Source organism: Phalacrocorax aristotelis, chromosome 10 (assembly GCF_949628215.1).
Source record: "Phalacrocorax aristotelis chromosome 10, bGulAri2.1, whole genome shotgun sequence".
NCBI lineage: Eukaryota > Metazoa > Chordata > Aves > Suliformes > Phalacrocoracidae > Phalacrocorax > Phalacrocorax aristotelis.
Window position 1 is genome coordinate 17,051,252 of NC_134285.1, and position 17,652 is coordinate 17,068,903.

General features: G+C 35.1%; 1 protein-coding gene across 4 annotated transcripts in view; it reads right to left on the minus strand.

The window, feature by feature from the left end:
• FUT8 (fucosyltransferase 8) overlaps window positions 1–17,652 on the minus strand; it is a 130,184-nt gene that overhangs the window by 25,384 nt on the left and 87,148 nt on the right. For all 4 annotated transcript variants that reach the window (XM_075105351.1, XM_075105349.1, XM_075105352.1 and 1 more), the window contains one exon: window positions 6,707–6,944. In XM_075105351.1, the coding sequence (XP_074961452.1) occupies window positions 6,707–6,944 (238 nt within the window). The remainder of the gene's footprint in view (window positions 1–6,706; window positions 6,945–17,652) is intronic.

Here is a 17,652-nt window from a genome sequence, read left to right on the forward strand (position 1 = left end):
TCACTGAAATCACAATAACCTTCTATGCCACACGCGCAAAATATTAACACTGAAAGGGAGATAATGCACAGCTTTCAAGAAGAGAGGACAAGGGGGAATGGACACAAGTTGCTCTTGGGGAGATTCCGTTTGGACACCAGAGGGAAATTTTTCACACTGAGGACAGTCACCATTGGAATAATCTCCCCAGGGAAGGGATTGGCTCGGCCACATTGGGCACCTTCAAGAGTCGTCTGGAGAGGGTGCTGGGCCGTCTTGTCTAGACTGTGCTCTTCCTAGAAAGGTTGGACTAGATGATCCCTGAGGTCCCTTCCAACCTGGGATTCTGTGATTCTGTAACACATAGAATCTTAATGAAATGAAGACTTACTGATGGAGAATCTACCATATCCCCTGAATAAATTATTACAGTAGTCAGCCAATCTTTCTGCAAAAAAACAGACCTTATTTCCAACCTGAATTGTCCAGTTGCATGCTTTTGTCTAAAAGTATAGATTTTTTCCATAAATGCCTATAAAATGTGGCAGGACCAGCTTTTAAAACTTGCTTAATTTTTAAATTGAATTATGTTCTTTAATCTCTCACTGTAAAGCAAATTTTTCTGGCCTTGAATCTGTGTAGTTCTTTCTGAGAATCCTTTCATATTTATCAATATCCATTCTGAAGGCTAGATAACAAAATTACACAGTGTGCTGCAGCCTAGTCATTACACTGCAAGTTGAAAATAACTTCTTGCTACTATTCAATAACCCTCCACTTAGACATAAGGATCACACTTTGCTGTCCACTGCATTGCTCTGAAAACTCAGACTTACTTCATTAGAATCCTAAGGCCCTTTTAAGAGTTACCACTTTCTAAATATATTTTCATGTTTACATACACAAGTATCTTCATATAGAGCATCTTACAAAGCACCTTCACAACAAAAAAATCTAGGCAATATCAGTAGCTCTATTTCAAGATTAACGCAATGGAAACTAAGGGAAAATACAAGAGAGATGGCTGTTGTCTCTCAAATCACCATTCCCCAGTATGCTCCACAATAACATAAATTTGCTTGGAAAAAATGTAAATAATGAAAATCAGTGTATAAAAAAGATACTAAGAAGTAGAAATAGAAATGGATCCATTTTTTCAGCAGGAGTTTATAAAGAAAAGAGGTATAGGAGCAAAATATGATCCATACAGTTGTATGCAAGTTGAAGCCCTTTCTAGGCTAATACTAAATATTCATCTGATTTATGTAAAAAACCTTCTGTCAAGGAAGAACTAGTTCATGAAAGGGAACTTTTTTATTTATTGCAATTAATTCTGCAGAACTTTCTATGGTTTGAGTTTGCAATTTTCATTTAGTCCTTTTGATTACTGTTGCCTGAATGGCTTTAATAAATTAAAAACTAATTTTGTGTACCCACAGTATCTTCTTTTGTGAATTATACATATACACATATTAGTTAATTCATATTTTAAGATTATAGTTCAATGTATATTTAAAAGCTGGCACTATGACCAAATGAAGAGCTCTGCCATTTTTTCCCCTCTGGGTAACCCTGCCTTAAAAGTATTAATTCATCAAGCCCTGGCTAAAGGCAGCAAAGTCAATACTCAGATGTAAATGCAGGAAACCTAGTTTCAGGCTTCCTTTTTCAAGTTATCTTTCATCTTACTGCTATGCAGGCCTTATGAGAAGGAGCACACAGTGTTACATAAAACATGTAGATGGCTTCTTTACCTCCGCATCCCTTCATTCCCCACCATGTAATGCAGAAATAACCTCTAACAGTATATTAATCTGTCCTTTCTCTTAATCTTTCTTTTAATCTTTCTTTTCCCATTTAGTGTATTATTGGAGAAGGCCACCAGAACATCATAAATCAGCAAGTAAAAACTGATAAAGAGACCTACCCTGTTTTACCATATTGCAATGATAACAGAACGTTTAATTGCATTCCCTTCTATGAATATTTTTATACATACTCAAAAAACAACTTTTATTAAAAACCCACGAAAACAGCATAGTAAGTACACTATGTAGGAGAAATTATTTTATGAGAAATGGAAATTTATAAATTCCAATGCATTTTTAAACATTTATTTTGACAAATCTAGAAAATTCCATGCTGATTTCATAAGTTGTAGGGAAAAAATTATTGAAGGTGTTGTTTTGCAGATGAACTGTTTTTAATTACAGTTAAGAATTTCAGACTCATTTGTCCCTGTAGAGGTACAGGGAATATTAAACAAAAAAAAGAGAGAGAGAGAGAGAGAGAGAGAGAGAGAGAGAGAGAGAAAGAAGGAAATCAAAATCTATATACATTTAGAAAGACATAAAAAACAAAGAATCTTCAGTAATATAGAGTGTCTTTCAAATTTACTGGCACTTACATACCCAGTGAAGTTTCCTACTGAAGCCACACTGAAGTTACTGAAAGAGATCAATTGTCAGTATCATTCTTCCTCACTGATCATGACATTGCAGAAGATTAGAATTTAACACAGTTTATAGTGCATGCAGCTATCCAGTAGGCTAACCTTAGAAAGATTGTCCTTCATAGCTGAATGTCTTCTATCTCTAGAACATCAACATTCAAATCAGTGGCATTCATTAATTTTTTTTAAAATTTACCACATCAAGATATCGCATGAGTTCAGCCTTCGAACTATTCATCCTGATCTAGAAACTATTTTAAAAAAGAAAAACTGTAGGGAGCCAAAAGGAAACATTATTTCTACTTTCATCAGCAAAAGCCCATATTGCAGGAAATCATTATCTATTTTAACAGATTTTCATTATTTCTTTTCAGATTTTCTTTTTAAGTCATGTGTGTATAAGTGCTCCAAAGCACTGTTTTACAGCATATTATGCTAAATGCAAGGCTCACAAAACTTCCTGCAACTAAATTCTGGGGTCACACAGAGCAGTCTGCCCAGAACCAGGCCCTGATGGCAGTTTCAGTTGCTAACTTTGCCAAACATGAATTGAAACCTTCAGCTGAAGCTTATGTCAATTTTCCATTTCTACATATTTTTATAAAGCTTTCATGCATTTCTAAGAATCAGTTGTTGGAAAAAATTATTGTTCACAAAAACCACCAGAATTTTCAAAGAAAAGCTTTGTAGCATCTTGAAGCTTTGAAGAACACATGTTATTTCAATGTGTAAATGTTGTTTCAACACATAAACACACAAGTATGTTTACACTCCAATCTGTAAACTGATTTTGTAAATCTGAATAAGTTAATTTGAGATCTCTTAGACTTTAATAGTTAAATTCTTTAAGATTCCGTATGCACAGGCTATGCAGTGTCCTTTTGAGAAGGCTGAAAATTTTGATATGTTCTGACTATCAACCACATGGAGAAAGATATGAGATTCACCTGCATCTATTAAAATTCATATGTGTAACTGAAACAGGAGGAACCGAACTTTTGTAGAATTTTCTCTTTGACAAAGCTTACCCCTTAACTTGTCTGCTGTTGTACTTTCATCTTCTTCTCAAGCAGCTGGTTCTGGACTGTGCCAGTTCATTAGGATAAAAGACCAGCTTATTATCAGTAATAATCAACACTTCCCCAGTTGAACTTGTTTACTACGTTTGTCCAGATCACACAGTTTATAGGTCAAGAGGGCATCAACTCCAAACTTCTGCTCAAAGCAGGCTCAGCCATGAGATCAGAACAGGATGCTCAGGGCTTCAGCCAGACAGGTCTTGAAAGCCCCCAACGATGGAGACTGCACACCCTCTCTAGGGAGCTTGTTTGGCTATATTCATGATGAAAAGGTTTTGCTTTTAATCAGCATTGTTCTTGGCATGGTATCTAAAATAAGGACTTGGAAATGTACTTTACCATCCACAGAACACAAAAGACTAGCTTACTGAACTAGAGACGTGCTTGCTTTGGAAAGGCAAGTACCGTTCTTCATTTCATCCTAAACTACAGATCCCTGGAAGATTTTACCCTGCCTTCCTCTGAATTCAGCTAGGTTATCGTATCCGAACCTTCTAAGAAGTTACAAACAGCTAATTGGAGAAATATTTTGAAGTAGAAAAATATTTGTAACACCTTTTCCACAGACACAACAGAGGAAACTATGAGGTCTGGTTGACACTTACACACATACAATGTGTTGGATCAAGGAAATTTCTGCAGTTTAATTCTTGTTATGACTGGACTCAAACAGGCCCTGGGCTGAATTGTCCACTGCATAGGCAATTCTCCTTTCTCTACATATCCTCCACGGCATACTTCCTCACTAAAATTCTAATCACCCAGATAACAAAGATCTTCAAGTACTATTAGATCCAACATGAATAAGAAATGTTACTGATTCTCTGGAAAGAAAAAAAGAACACAAATGAAACTAACAAAACAACACACGGCTCAAAAAAACCCAACAAACATACATACAACACAACACCCAAGAATTTTCAGTAGGAAGTAAAATGACTATAAAACAATCATTCAAAGTAGTACAACTGTTGAAGATACAGACAATTCCACTATATAAAACTAGAAATCCTTGAAAGGCACCAGTTCTACCTAAAACTGGCTTGAGGGCTTAAATAATTTGAGAAACTATGAGAGGTACAATCACTATGAAATGGCAACTGAAATCTGAGACACTTGTCAGAACACACAATTTTTCCCTGTGGCTACGGGACTGGCCACATGTTACACCATTTCAAGGACAGAAAGACAGATGAAGTGAAGGAATGAAAATCTACAATTTTTCTTCTCCCCTCAGCACTGATGTTAATTCCCAAGCCCCGTGTCTTGTTTCAGAACTCTCCTGAAACACAGTGTAAACCTGTACCTATCAGAAATTAAGGAAGGGAATACTTTTTGTAATTCTAGGGTACAGGTTACAGTCTCTGATGACAGGGAAATTTGGCCATTCTTCCCTGCATGTAACTAGACACCATCCAAAATCTGTGTATCAGGGGTAGCCAACCTAACAGGAAGAATGAAGACGGTCAGTGGCAAACCAGTTTGTCTACCCAGACTTGAGCAGCCCTGCTTGCTAATCTGGACAAAATGTATATTGCCTCTATGGCACTGGGATAAGTACTGGTCTGCAAAAGTCATGCTGTAGCTCTTGCAGTTCTAATGAGAAAACTCTGTGTTAAAATAACGTCTCATCAATGCATTGTCTCTTACATTGTCTACTGAAAATCCTCACAAATTTTCAAATGTTCCAATGAAATCCAAGTCACTGCTGTTACTGGCAAATACATCCTTCAGGACATACTGGAAAGAAATTCTGGAGTCTGTTCTTGAGTCTGTAGGCATAATTAACATATGTAATAAAAAGAATCAGCCCTTCTTATCTGGCCTTAAGCAGAGAGTTATGAAGCCAAATTTCCTTTCTGGGATAAGATTAACGTGCCACATGCTAACAATCAAAATTTGCATCAGTGCTGATAAATAAAACAGCTATAGCCTGAGAAGTGGTACAGTATCTCCCTTACTGTTTCCCACTCTAAGTTGTTTTTGTCCATAGCTTAGCTCATTCTCTACCCATTGTTAGCTTATCTACTCATCCAATAATTAGGTGGACTATAATTGTCAATAATACAAAATATTATTAAAACTAACATTCTACCTCTCTCTAACCCAATTATTTAATTATGTTTTTTCCAACAATCTCCTTTTATCAATGAAGACACATCACTAAATTTACCTAGTCTTGGGTAAGAACAGTCAGTTGTATTCTTTTTGATCAACTGTGTCTTCCCTGCATTCACTGTAACATTTAGAAACTGCTACTGTAATACCAGTTACAGACTTAGGAAAAAAAAGTATGCCTAACAAAAGAGGAGCAGTCAATAAAATCTGTTTTAGAAAGCTGATAATTATTCACATAGAAATTATCTGTACAGAAATTGCATTTAAAACAATTCTTCTAATATTTATCATAGACTGAGAGCAAAAAGTTAGCATATTTTGCCAGCCATCTCCAGCTGTGCTGTATAACTACTCAATGCTGAGAAATACCTGAAAAATGTTTTAAATACATAAACTATAAAACCATGCAGATGTAATAACTCTTCAAGCTGCTGACTGCGACAATTCCATTAAAATGAATGCTGTTTACTGAGACAAAGCTATCTGATCCTCCAAACAGGAATGCTCATCTAGTTATTCCAGCAAAATTGTTCAGCCTAGTCTAAGAACGGACCAACTTACCAATCTACAAATAAAGAGATATGTAACATTGCCACAGTTTTTACAACCTGAATTTCGAGTCAGTTCAGTTTACAGTAAAATTAATTTCAATTATTTCATTATTTTGTTGGGGTGTGAATGACTACTGGATAACATTTTCTTTCTATTTCTTGTGCTTTGTATTTGAAACATGCTTTATTGTTTTAAAGTTTACCAACAACAACGTCTATTTAATACTCTCTTCCCATAAAAAACTGGATTAATATCTCACACATAACACAGTGGCAAACTGCTGAAGAATTATAATTTAAAACTGAAATACAAAAATTTTGTACTAAAAAACTCTGTCAAAGCAGAGGTATCTTAAGGTGTTTTTTTGGATACAATAAAAAAATAAGATTTAAAAGATGCTTATGTATACAACTGCAGTCATAGTTACTATGCTCCACATAACACTAAAGAAAGAGGTACAAAAATAGTTCTACGTGAATGAAGCTGCAAAAAACAAGGAGAAATGATTTGAGTTATTAAGTCGTACCTGACCAGTGTCCAGTGGTGGTACCTGATCTGTCAGTACATGTCTCGCTTACAGGTCTAAATACAGTCTCCCAGCCACCGGTAGCATAGCGCCAATTCTGAGACTCTAAAATGAGTGTTCGCTGAGTGCCATAAGCGATCATGAAGCAGTAGACTACATGATGAAGTTGACAACCATAGCCACAGCCTTTGTTGATATTACACACAAGTTTCTTAGCTTTGCTGCAGTCCTTCGGGTTCTGTAAGTGTGGATCAAAGAATGAAGCTGAAGAGAAGATACACACAAGGGCATACTTTTTTCTAAACAACTGGCAAAGGTAATAAATCACAGAAGTCATCCTGCTATAATACATCTCATATTAAAATGGATGAGTAAGCTTCGGTTCCATGAAAATTTTATGTGAATTCTTCACTGTGAACATTAACAGTTATTGAACATACTTCACTATCTTAACGTAAAATGGAATATGTTCAAGATTTTAAATTACTTTTTCATTTGTACCTCTGACAGAGTAAGCTAACATTGGGACTCAGAGTTCACATTTTATCAACATGATTCACAGTGTTGGAATGGTTTTTCCTTTGGCAGTTTATCAAGTTCGTTAGTTCTCTTTCAATGAGCATGCAAGTGACCCAACGAAATAAAATTTCCACCTATCTACGGTATATGGAATAAAAAATAAAACGCTTATTTACATACTGCTTCCCAGAATAAATGACCACATACCAAAAAAGGAATATAAAACACATACCTGGCAGACTGATAAAAGACAGTATTTTAATCTGCATGCGCTCTCAATAAAATAATATACTACACTTCCACAATCCAATAAACAATAAAGGAGGCAATTGTCTACATGATGTGAATGCTAAGTTTAAAAGTACAAACTAATAAATATTTTTAGATATGTGGACAATACAACAACATAATCTACATAAGTTTTTCTTTCTGTAAAATATAGTACTTTGCCGTACCCATTCATACTTGCATGCCTCTAGACGTACTTCTGCATTCCAAAAAGGTTTTTTTATAAAATCTCTACAATGAAAAGTTAGTTTTCAGTTAAGCTGCAAGAATACTGGTATTTGAGCATCAATATAAATTCTGTTCTTCTCACATCTCGAAAACTTTACATAACATTTTCTGTAACTTTGCAACATATCAGGTCTTTCCAAAAACCAACAACCACTCTCTGGAGAATTAAGATCTCTCCATCAGGTAATCTTAAAAATAATCTGAATATTTTGAGTCCTAGAATACTTAGTATAAATTTTAATTTGTGCATTCAGTTGTGTAAAGGAGAGGAGAATAGTTCAGATCTGGAAAAAAAAGAAGAAGAAAAAAATAAACCCCACAATATGCAGTACTTAAACATATGATTTTTTTATTTTAAGGAAAAAAGATCTGATTCAAAGCCCAACTAGTTATGATAAACAATAAATTAAATAAAATTTCCATTCCTAATTTTTGTTTCTCAGACCCATAGTCTTGCTATCACAGATCTATGGGATAACTTGAGTCTAAACCGAACAGTTATCTTTGAGATTATAACAAATCTACTTCCCATAGTCTTTTAGTAGAGAAAGAGGGTTTTTCTAGTATTGCGTGCAAGTCCACAAAGAAAGCAATCCATGAAAAAAAAATCTCCTCCCTAAATCCGCAGATATATTTACATCACGCAAGAAAGTGAAATGATAGCAGGTGCAAGTATAATCATTTTATGCTGTTAACTGTTACTGTGTAGAAAAGATGCTAAAAAAAAAAGACAATAGCGTATATTGTTATGTTGCTACTTCTTTAACTAAAATATAAAAATAAACTAAATAATTAACTAAAATAAAAAATATAAGAAGCTTCCTTCTCTCATTTAGAGTTGTCAGAAGCAGACACAACTGTTCAGCTATAGAAGTTGAAAATTTGTATTTTGTGTTTATCTTTTACTTCTATTTTTGAAAGACGTGTCTAGATGTTTTAATTGCTACTGAATAATTCAAACTTCATACAGAGTATCTCAGAAGAGTTTTAATACCATTGTGTAACACACTATAACTAGATTGTAAAAAGAACTATTACGGTCAAAAGTAAAGCATTAGCAGAATGTACTTATGAAAAAGTAGGACATACAAGCATATCACAAGATATCAATTGGCTTAGACAGAATTTTATTTATTTTTAAAATGAATTCATGATTTTGCAACATACTTTGAGACACTTCAACAAATCTTTAAAGAAAGCATGCAAAAAGGAACAATAGATACATTAGAGATGTCAACAGAGCCATAAAGCATGTTAAGACTATTTTCCCTTTTTTTTTCCACCTAGCAAAAATCCTATTGAAAGTAAACTTTTCATAACTATGTTAAAAGGGATAATCTCTGAGGATTTTTAGAAAATACCAGTAGACAATGTTTTCTACACTTTCTCTTACCTTCAAATGCCTGTGTCCCCTTGAAAATGAAAGTATTTAATCACATATTTGAAGTTGTGTAAAGTTTGATAGGGTGTGCCCTTCTAACCTTCTTGCATGCAAATGCAAGTTTCATACAATAGCTTATTAACAATATTATGGAAACCCAGTAGGAATCACATAAAGAAACATAATTGATACCACGACTGTTTACCAGTGCTAATATAAGGCACTTACTTGGGTTTTAATATTACTTGGAGACTTAACTAGAAAGTACATATATTAACAGGCTGCCCAGGGAAGTGGTTGAGTCTCCATCCCTGGAGGTATTTAAAAGACGTGTAGACGTGGTGTTCAGGGACATGGTTTAGCGGTGGACTTGGCAGTGGTGGGTTAATGGTTGGACTTCATGATCTTAAAGGTCTTTTCCAACCTAAACAATTCTATGATTCTATGATTGTAATATGAGTTTGCAACTTAAATAGAAAGCTAGTTAAGGTATTTTCTTCATGACTGTGTTGTTTTCAAATTGCTATACTCATTTTTTAAGACAAGGCAGTATGTGAGCTTGAGTTATTTATTGAGAACTTTAAAAAAAATAAAAAAAGAAAGTAGTGATACTTAGACATATTGCAGTTTCAACTGGGATTTCCTGCAAAAGGTAGAATTAATAACTGTCAAGAAGGAAGGAAAATTACAGTCACATTGCACGCATAAGAATAGCCTATGTGTTCATAAGCCCAATCTGCCATCCAAAGCAATGCATAAAGGTATTAAGTTGGTAAAGGATAACAACAGTTAACTTCAAATCCAGTGAAGACCGAGAGAAGATATTTCCTCCTGGCATGAAGTCACAGAAAAAGATTATAAATCTCTGATTTGAGCGAGCAGTGCACTCTGTTCTCATCCCTCACTACCGCTGCTCATCAGAGACTCTAATATCCAGTTGAGTTGTCTACATAATCAAGAGAGGGATTGAAGGGACCTCCAGGATTATCAATCCTTGTAATGTAACAGCCATACAACTGAATTAAAAAACAAACAAACCAACCCCCTACAAAACCCAAACAAAAAAACCCAACCAACCACACAAAACATACTTCAATATGTACAAGATTAGATTATCAAGGCATAGCAGAGTTTACACCTTTTATGTTTCTCAAACATGACCACTGCAACCGAAAATAGCAACAATTTTTCAGAACTGTAAAATGGTTAAAATTTTATATTTCTATGGAAGAGATTGTTACGTGTCACCTAAAATAGAATTCAGTTTTTGTAACTGCCAAAATGGATGTGTTGGTCTTTCATCACCTACAACACGGGCGTACACTGTCGCTCTCACGAAAGACAGGGTTTCCACTAAATTGGTAGAGTTAAACCCTCACCCAAACAAAGGCAATATGCCATTACTTCCTACTTACACTCACTGGCAGATGCCAGCTCCTGCTTCCCTTAAGGAAGTTTTACAGTCCTTTAGGCTGCAAATGACCTCTCCTGCCTAGTTTACAAGGAAAGTAGGGTACCCATGTTTTCTCTGCAAGAAATGCACCTCCCTAATTCTCCTGTAGTACGTGACAATGTCTGTAATAATGTACGCGGGGCATGTGAGTGTAGCAGAGTTACAGAAGTCTGGCTGACATCTCCTTTACTTTTAGAGCTGGGAAATCACCTACTGCATTGCAGACCTACAAAACTGCATTGGTAATGAGAAAAATAGTAGTGTTTAGTCTTGGATTTAATTAACATTCATTGGTTTGTCTGTTTGAAGGAATATCCTTGAATGGATTCTTTTGAATAACTGACTTCCGTATCTATTTTATCTTCATAAGACTTACTCAAAATTGTTCTCCTGCATCCGTTTAAAAACTACTTTAACTTAGACATACTAAAGGGGATTACTAGCCTTTAAATGAAATTATTTAGAAGTTATTTTTAGTACCTACAGTTCACCAAAGGAATGCTGCCACTATAAATCTTTACAAGATGACAAACAAGACTGAAGCAGATTCCATGCTACTATGAGTGACTGCCCCAAATATGTAAGCCTTGTTAAATTCAACCTTAAAACTAATTCTGCAGAAGCAGCACAGTACGAGTCTTCTATTGAAGTACGTCTTCTTTAGAAGAGACTAGACTGTCACTCCCTACTCAAGTTCTCCAGGGTACCTGAGATTTTGTAGGCCTCTATGTATTGCACCCCCTTCTCAGTTCTTTTAGTAGACTGAAATCTTCATCTATTTAGACTTTACTGTCAGAGAAACCAGGTTTGCGTATTCAATCACCCACATTACTTTCCTTTTCAAGTTTTCTAGTTTTATTATGTCCTTTCTGACACTAAGGGACTAGAACTGCACAGTCTATCCTTGATTCAGATGCATCGTTTAAATACTTTTGAGCGCTGAAATGTTATTTTCACAGATTTATCTGTGGTGACTCCAAGATCTTGTTACTCAAAGGTACTAGTCAACTGTGTACATGCATGTGTGTTAAAGACTGTCTTCCCCCATGTACAAAAGTTACAATTCAGTGCAGATTACTATAATCTACAATTTTAATATCCAGTCAAAGGTAACATGACTGGAGTATGAGCTAACAGTGTAAATTCTTCTGCAACTTCTCAAGCTGTTTAGCACAAAGATTGCAGAATACTGATGGTATTAAAGCCAGATACATTAAATAAATTGTTTAAAATGCAACAGTTTTTTGTTCTTCATTTTCTATCTCTAATTAAAACAAAAACAGCAACAAAAATAGAAACTGAAATCCTGGGAATTATTAAAATAAATCAGTGTTGTCTTGCAAAAAACCTGAAAACCTGGAAAAAGTTTTGAGGGGAAATTATAGCTATAGTGGGAAGCACCCATTACTGAGTGGGTATTTATTTTTCACCTAAACAAAGAGCAATATTTAAAATGGAACCATCAGCAAGAATGGTGAGAACAGACCATATCTCTTTTCACATAATTTTACATATTAAAGAAAAGAATCAATAGGTACAATGCTCTCTAGCACATTGTTTGTACCATTGTTTGTTTCTTATTCCTATTGGGTAACTGAGTACGCTTGAGTAAAATGAAAACACACTCCACTAACTCCATAAGCTCCTGAAATATAATGAAACACCACGGTATTTTCTTAATGTAATGTGTGGCTCCAGAATTACAGTTTGTGGTATTTTTACATTCAGATTACTAGCATACAACAATAGCAACAAAAATCAATAAAATCAAAATTGTTAGAAACATGATAATTTGAAACATATAAACATAGGCAAAATCTATAGTAGCAAATCAAATGCACCTGAGACTTATTCTAGCTGGCACTGAAAAGACTGCGTCCATGCTCTTAAACTTTCTAACCCTCTTAAAATAGGGTAGCCACACAGTAGATTTATGAGAAGTGTTTTGTGCTAAGTCTTAAACACAGCCAAAGAACTGTTCAGGAGAAAACTACTTGATGTGAGTCAAAAGCATCCCAGGAACTGTTCTAACAACTTAATAGTATAGTATATTATGTTCCAGGGCCTGGGAACATTTCCTGCCATTGTTTGACTAGAGTAAAAATAGTCTTTGGAATACTTTCAGGTCCCCATCTTCCACTTCTCTCAAAGAACCATCTTCTCCAGGGCTCTTGGCTAAGCTTTTATTCACAGAGCCAATAGAATCAGATGGGAAAGATGTCAGAAGTGCTGCTTCAATGTCGCAACACCTTCCACTGATTTCAGGTGTGCAGTTAGCCATCAAAACACATGACCAACTGGCAAAAGTAAAGTCTGCTGCTTAACCTACATTTTACTGTGAGAGAAATGAATGTAAGTTTTAAGAAGTTTTGAGAAATGTACTCTCATCCAATAAGCCATGGGGGATTAGAGTGGAGCAGATAAGCAGTCCACTCCAGATTACAAAGCAACCTCATAAATACAGTATGATGCTCATTAACAAAGGTGTTCTTTTTTATGTTTCGAATAAATATTTTATTCCTTAATGCTACGCAGTCTGCTGGAGGACACAGTTCCACCCAAATCCTGTGAAAAATGCCATTTTTTGCAAGAATGTCAGCAAAAGGTATTTCTCATCCTAGTTATCACAAACGTAATCCACACCATCTTCTATGCCCCTTTGTGATGCCACTTGTAATGGCTCCTTTTCATACCAGTTCCCCTCAATACTTGGGGTGGGGGGAAACAAAAAAAAACCCAGAAGTTTCTTCCAGCTGCTGAATAAAATTTTCTTCCATCCCTAGTCAGAAATATTACTTATTTCATTTGAGAGACAGGGAGCCTCATCTGCCTCTAATGTTAATTCCTCTAGCTGCAGCAACCCTCCTATAATACGCAAGCTTCAGCTTGCATAAAACATCCCAGCATGCAGATGGACTAACCACAGTATGCTCTTCAATCCACTTTATAGAAATTCTAGAGAAAACCTCATACAGATATCAGCCGTAATCATATTTTATTAAATGCTTATTATCCTAATAGTAAATTCAGTATCTGAAAGTATGGTAAGTAACTTAATGAAGATGACCCAAGACATGTCATAAGGTCAAGACATATGCAAAAGTCAAATCATTTTTACATTTTCGTATGTGATAGAAACTATTCAATCCCTTTCTAAACTTTCACAAATAGTCAGAAAAATTGGCTTGCTGTCTGCTTTTCTCTTTTTAATTCTTTTGTTTCATCTTTAAATCTATTTTGTCCAAAAGATTAACTTTTTAAATGCTTAGATTCATTTATATGCCTAAGTTTTCTTTTCTAGTCTTACAGGGAAAGAATCAAATCACTCTTCCAGTGATGTGCAATTAATTCAGCAACCTGGTAAAAATGGGAAAAGAAGAACTGGAAAATACAGATGAGCTTACAATATCAAACAGTAAAGATGGTTCAATACACAATGAAAGAATCTGTTCACAAAAAAAAACATGAATAAGAGCCAGAAATGTGCAACTACAAAAAAAAAGAATCCACTGATCACTCACCTGACAAAATGTCAGATTACAAATACAATCACATTAAATTTCAATCCACCAAAGATTTTCAGTAGGTAATTCAGAACTATTAAAATATATAGTACTAAAATAGAAAGGAAAAGGGGGAAAAAAAATGCCTGTTAAATTACAAACATTCCTGAGAATCCATCAAAAGTATAACTAAATCTCTCAATGAGTAGGTTTTGGGTTGCATGGGAGGGTGGATGATTGGGCATAATCCTCCAACCAGTGAACAGAGCTCTTGGGGCTTTATAAGAAATTTTCAGTTAAAGCCACACTTCCAAACCTGAAGTAGGCCAGTTATAGAAACCCTACTCAACAAAACGTGCTTTAAAGACAGTTTCATTTTTTCTTAACTATTTAAATGACATCATTTCCCAAGAAAACTCAATTAATTTTGGAAATACCAAAACTAATCAAACAAGTTTCCAATGCATTTTTTTAAGTAATGGATCCTTCCTCTGTGGATTCTTTGGTGCCTAAATAAGGGTAAATGCAAACTTCAATCCTCTCCAGTTGATGCACTAATACTTTCTTGCCTCTACCTTCTCCACTTATGTCCGCTGAAAAATCTGCATTAAGAAAATGTTAAACTGATGATGCTGTAGAAAAGAATGTAACAAGGTAACAATAACCATCTGCTAGATGCTACATTTTTAGGCCTTATTAGTCTGTCAGTAAGCCTGAATCTGAGACAGAATCTATTCATTATTCTGTTAAACAACTTCCCCTTTGATATAGACAATGTCATTATTGCCTTTGAATTCTGTTCACCACTGGTGGTACTGATTCATTTACAATTAAATGAGTAAGTGTACGTACATCAAAAGATTGAAGTTTAACCAAATTAATAATAGACACAGTTGTCAAGTTTAAGACAACTAGAAGACATAGCCAAAGCGTGTCAATATTATGAATTCCCAACCATAAATCTTGACTGGAGCTATACTGTCTTGTACTTGTATACTGCACTTGTGTCCAGGAACACATCTCAGTTAAGCTTAAGGATATGGCCTTTTTCAACTGCGTGCCTTGCCAGTATCTAATCTTGCCTTTATCATTTCAAGATGACTTTTAAAGTGTGCTATTCCTAGGTCTACTTCTTAAATCTATACAGAACTAGAATTCATGAAATTATTCTCCTTGAGTAAGTGAATTATCAGGATTCTATGTATTTGGAGTAAATACCAGAAAGCTTTCATATAAACCTAAGGATGCTGAGTCTACCACAGGAAAACTGAAGTTCTGCAAGGTCTGCCCATTAAAGATATAAACTCTTCTCTCAGACCAATGCCCAGACGGACATATAGCTGAAGCCCTTCAGCTAATGTTTCCTTCCCCATAGAAGAAGTAAATGATGATGGAGAATTTTCCATGAGATTTTTTTCCATCTGGAATTTACTTTTCCCTTTGTTTCAATTTAGTTTGACTTTACCAACACCATAAGCACACTACAACTGCCACAACACGTCACAATTTGTTTCTCATGAGTGAAGTGGAATAACTGCGAAAAGATATAATACATTAGATTTGAAATATTGAAGGATACAAGTTCACACTTTTAAAGACTTACAGCTGTGAAGGGTACAGCCCTTTGCACATATGCAGAGTGCCCAGAGCCTTTTTTGTTGTTGTTGTCATTTTAGCATGAGTACTTTTACTAAAGATACATATCATTATTTTTTAATGGGAGGGAAAGGGAGAGGATTTGACACACTTTAAGACAGAAAAATTTAACTGATACAGTAAATCACAAAAAATACTGGGAAATCCAGAAATCTCAGAATAAAGTCTCGTAAGCACTTCTGTTTCTTTGCATGCATACACAACCCCAACTAAATGGTATATGGCAAATTATGGCTATTACAATTGTTGTTGTTGAGTACTTAGTAACCTTTCTCACCTGTTTTTAACCTTCAAAGTTGAACAAAATGTTTTGATTTTTAAAAAAATTAGAGGCAAAATATTCTGCTATTGGGAGACTGTGTGCTAAATCACAAACTTCCTAAAATAAACAGAACAAGAATAAGCACAAAAAGGGGGAAAAAACAAACCACTGCCTTCATAATCATTTACTTACTCTACCACTTCCAGAATACACAGTACTACAGGAACCCTGGTCTGACTTCTCCTGCATACTCTCTTCAATTGTTTGATAATGAACATCTCTGAAAATAAGGTCTTTTACTTAAATATAAGCTTCTAGCTTTTTAAGTGTTGCTCTAACTACAGGGAACTAGCTAAATGTAGCCTCATTAAATCAGATTTATTGTAATGCCATCCAAATGAAGTAGCAGTCATCACTATTCACAATCATTCAGCTAAATGATTACCCAGGAAGATGTCCCAAAATAATGCAGCTGTCACTGTTCAACATGTACCAGAAAGAAAACTATACAGTACTTTTATTCTTCACCAAAAAAAAAAATTACAAATACGTTCCAGATAGTTCTTTTTGGCATGGAGCTGGGGGCAAGGGTTGTTTAATTTTTTTCATTTTAGTTTAGTTTTTAATACAATTGTATTATCCACAGAGGTGTATATGTGTAATTTCAGAACATGGACTGCTTTATATTGCATACTCACAGTCAGCCCTGTACTCTTCAAATTACTGAAACCTACACTAGAAAATAAGTCAACTTGACTTCCAAATGTGTAGTCATAGACATATTCCAGAGTTTTGGATCATTACTTGCAACAATCATTCAAGACAGGAGATATTTTAATCTTTAGAAGGGCTCCAAAAGCTTATGTCTGGCTTACAGGCATGTAGGCAAGAGATTGGATCCTTGGGTTTTTTCCAGACAGAAGAAGAAGAATAAAAAAGAAAAAGTAATTGTATATGTGAATGACCCATCTCAAAGACTGTAACTACTCATGAGCAAGAATATTTGCTGTCTTCGAAGAGCTGGCTACGTTTCCACCCAAATTTGGGCAACGTTGCACACATTGAGAATTACCATGCCTTGGGGTTTGAATCTTTTATATGAAAGATGGTAATACTCCTAGAGATAAATGATCACCCATAAGTATATGCAGGCACTAAACCACCCTATCCAGAGTTTCTTGCTACACTGTAGTTTTCTGATTTGGGGTGGTTTTTTTGTCTTTTAGCAAACAGCCTTCAAAGAAACAAAAGTAGTCATGGAGTAAGGGGCAAAGTGCTACTTAAGATCCAAACCAGATTATAAAAAGACGCAAGAAATGGCAAACACACAGAGAAATGGCCTCAAGTTATCTTAGCAGGACCAGTCTTCTCAAGCATGAAACATGACAGGACAGATAAAAGCAAAGTCATTAAATTAAATGTCTAAGAAATTTTAAATTAGTCAGTTTAAGACAACTTCTTTAATTCCGGACACTAACCAAAGTAAGCATGGCTCATGACACATGAAATTTTATATTGATAACTAAATTAAAAGTAGACTATAGTGGAAGAAAAAATATACAAGTTTCAAAATTCAGCTGAATTAAAAATCTTGGGCATCATTTTCAATAGCTTCATAGTGACATGAACTCAAGGGAAACCTATTATTAGCTAAGT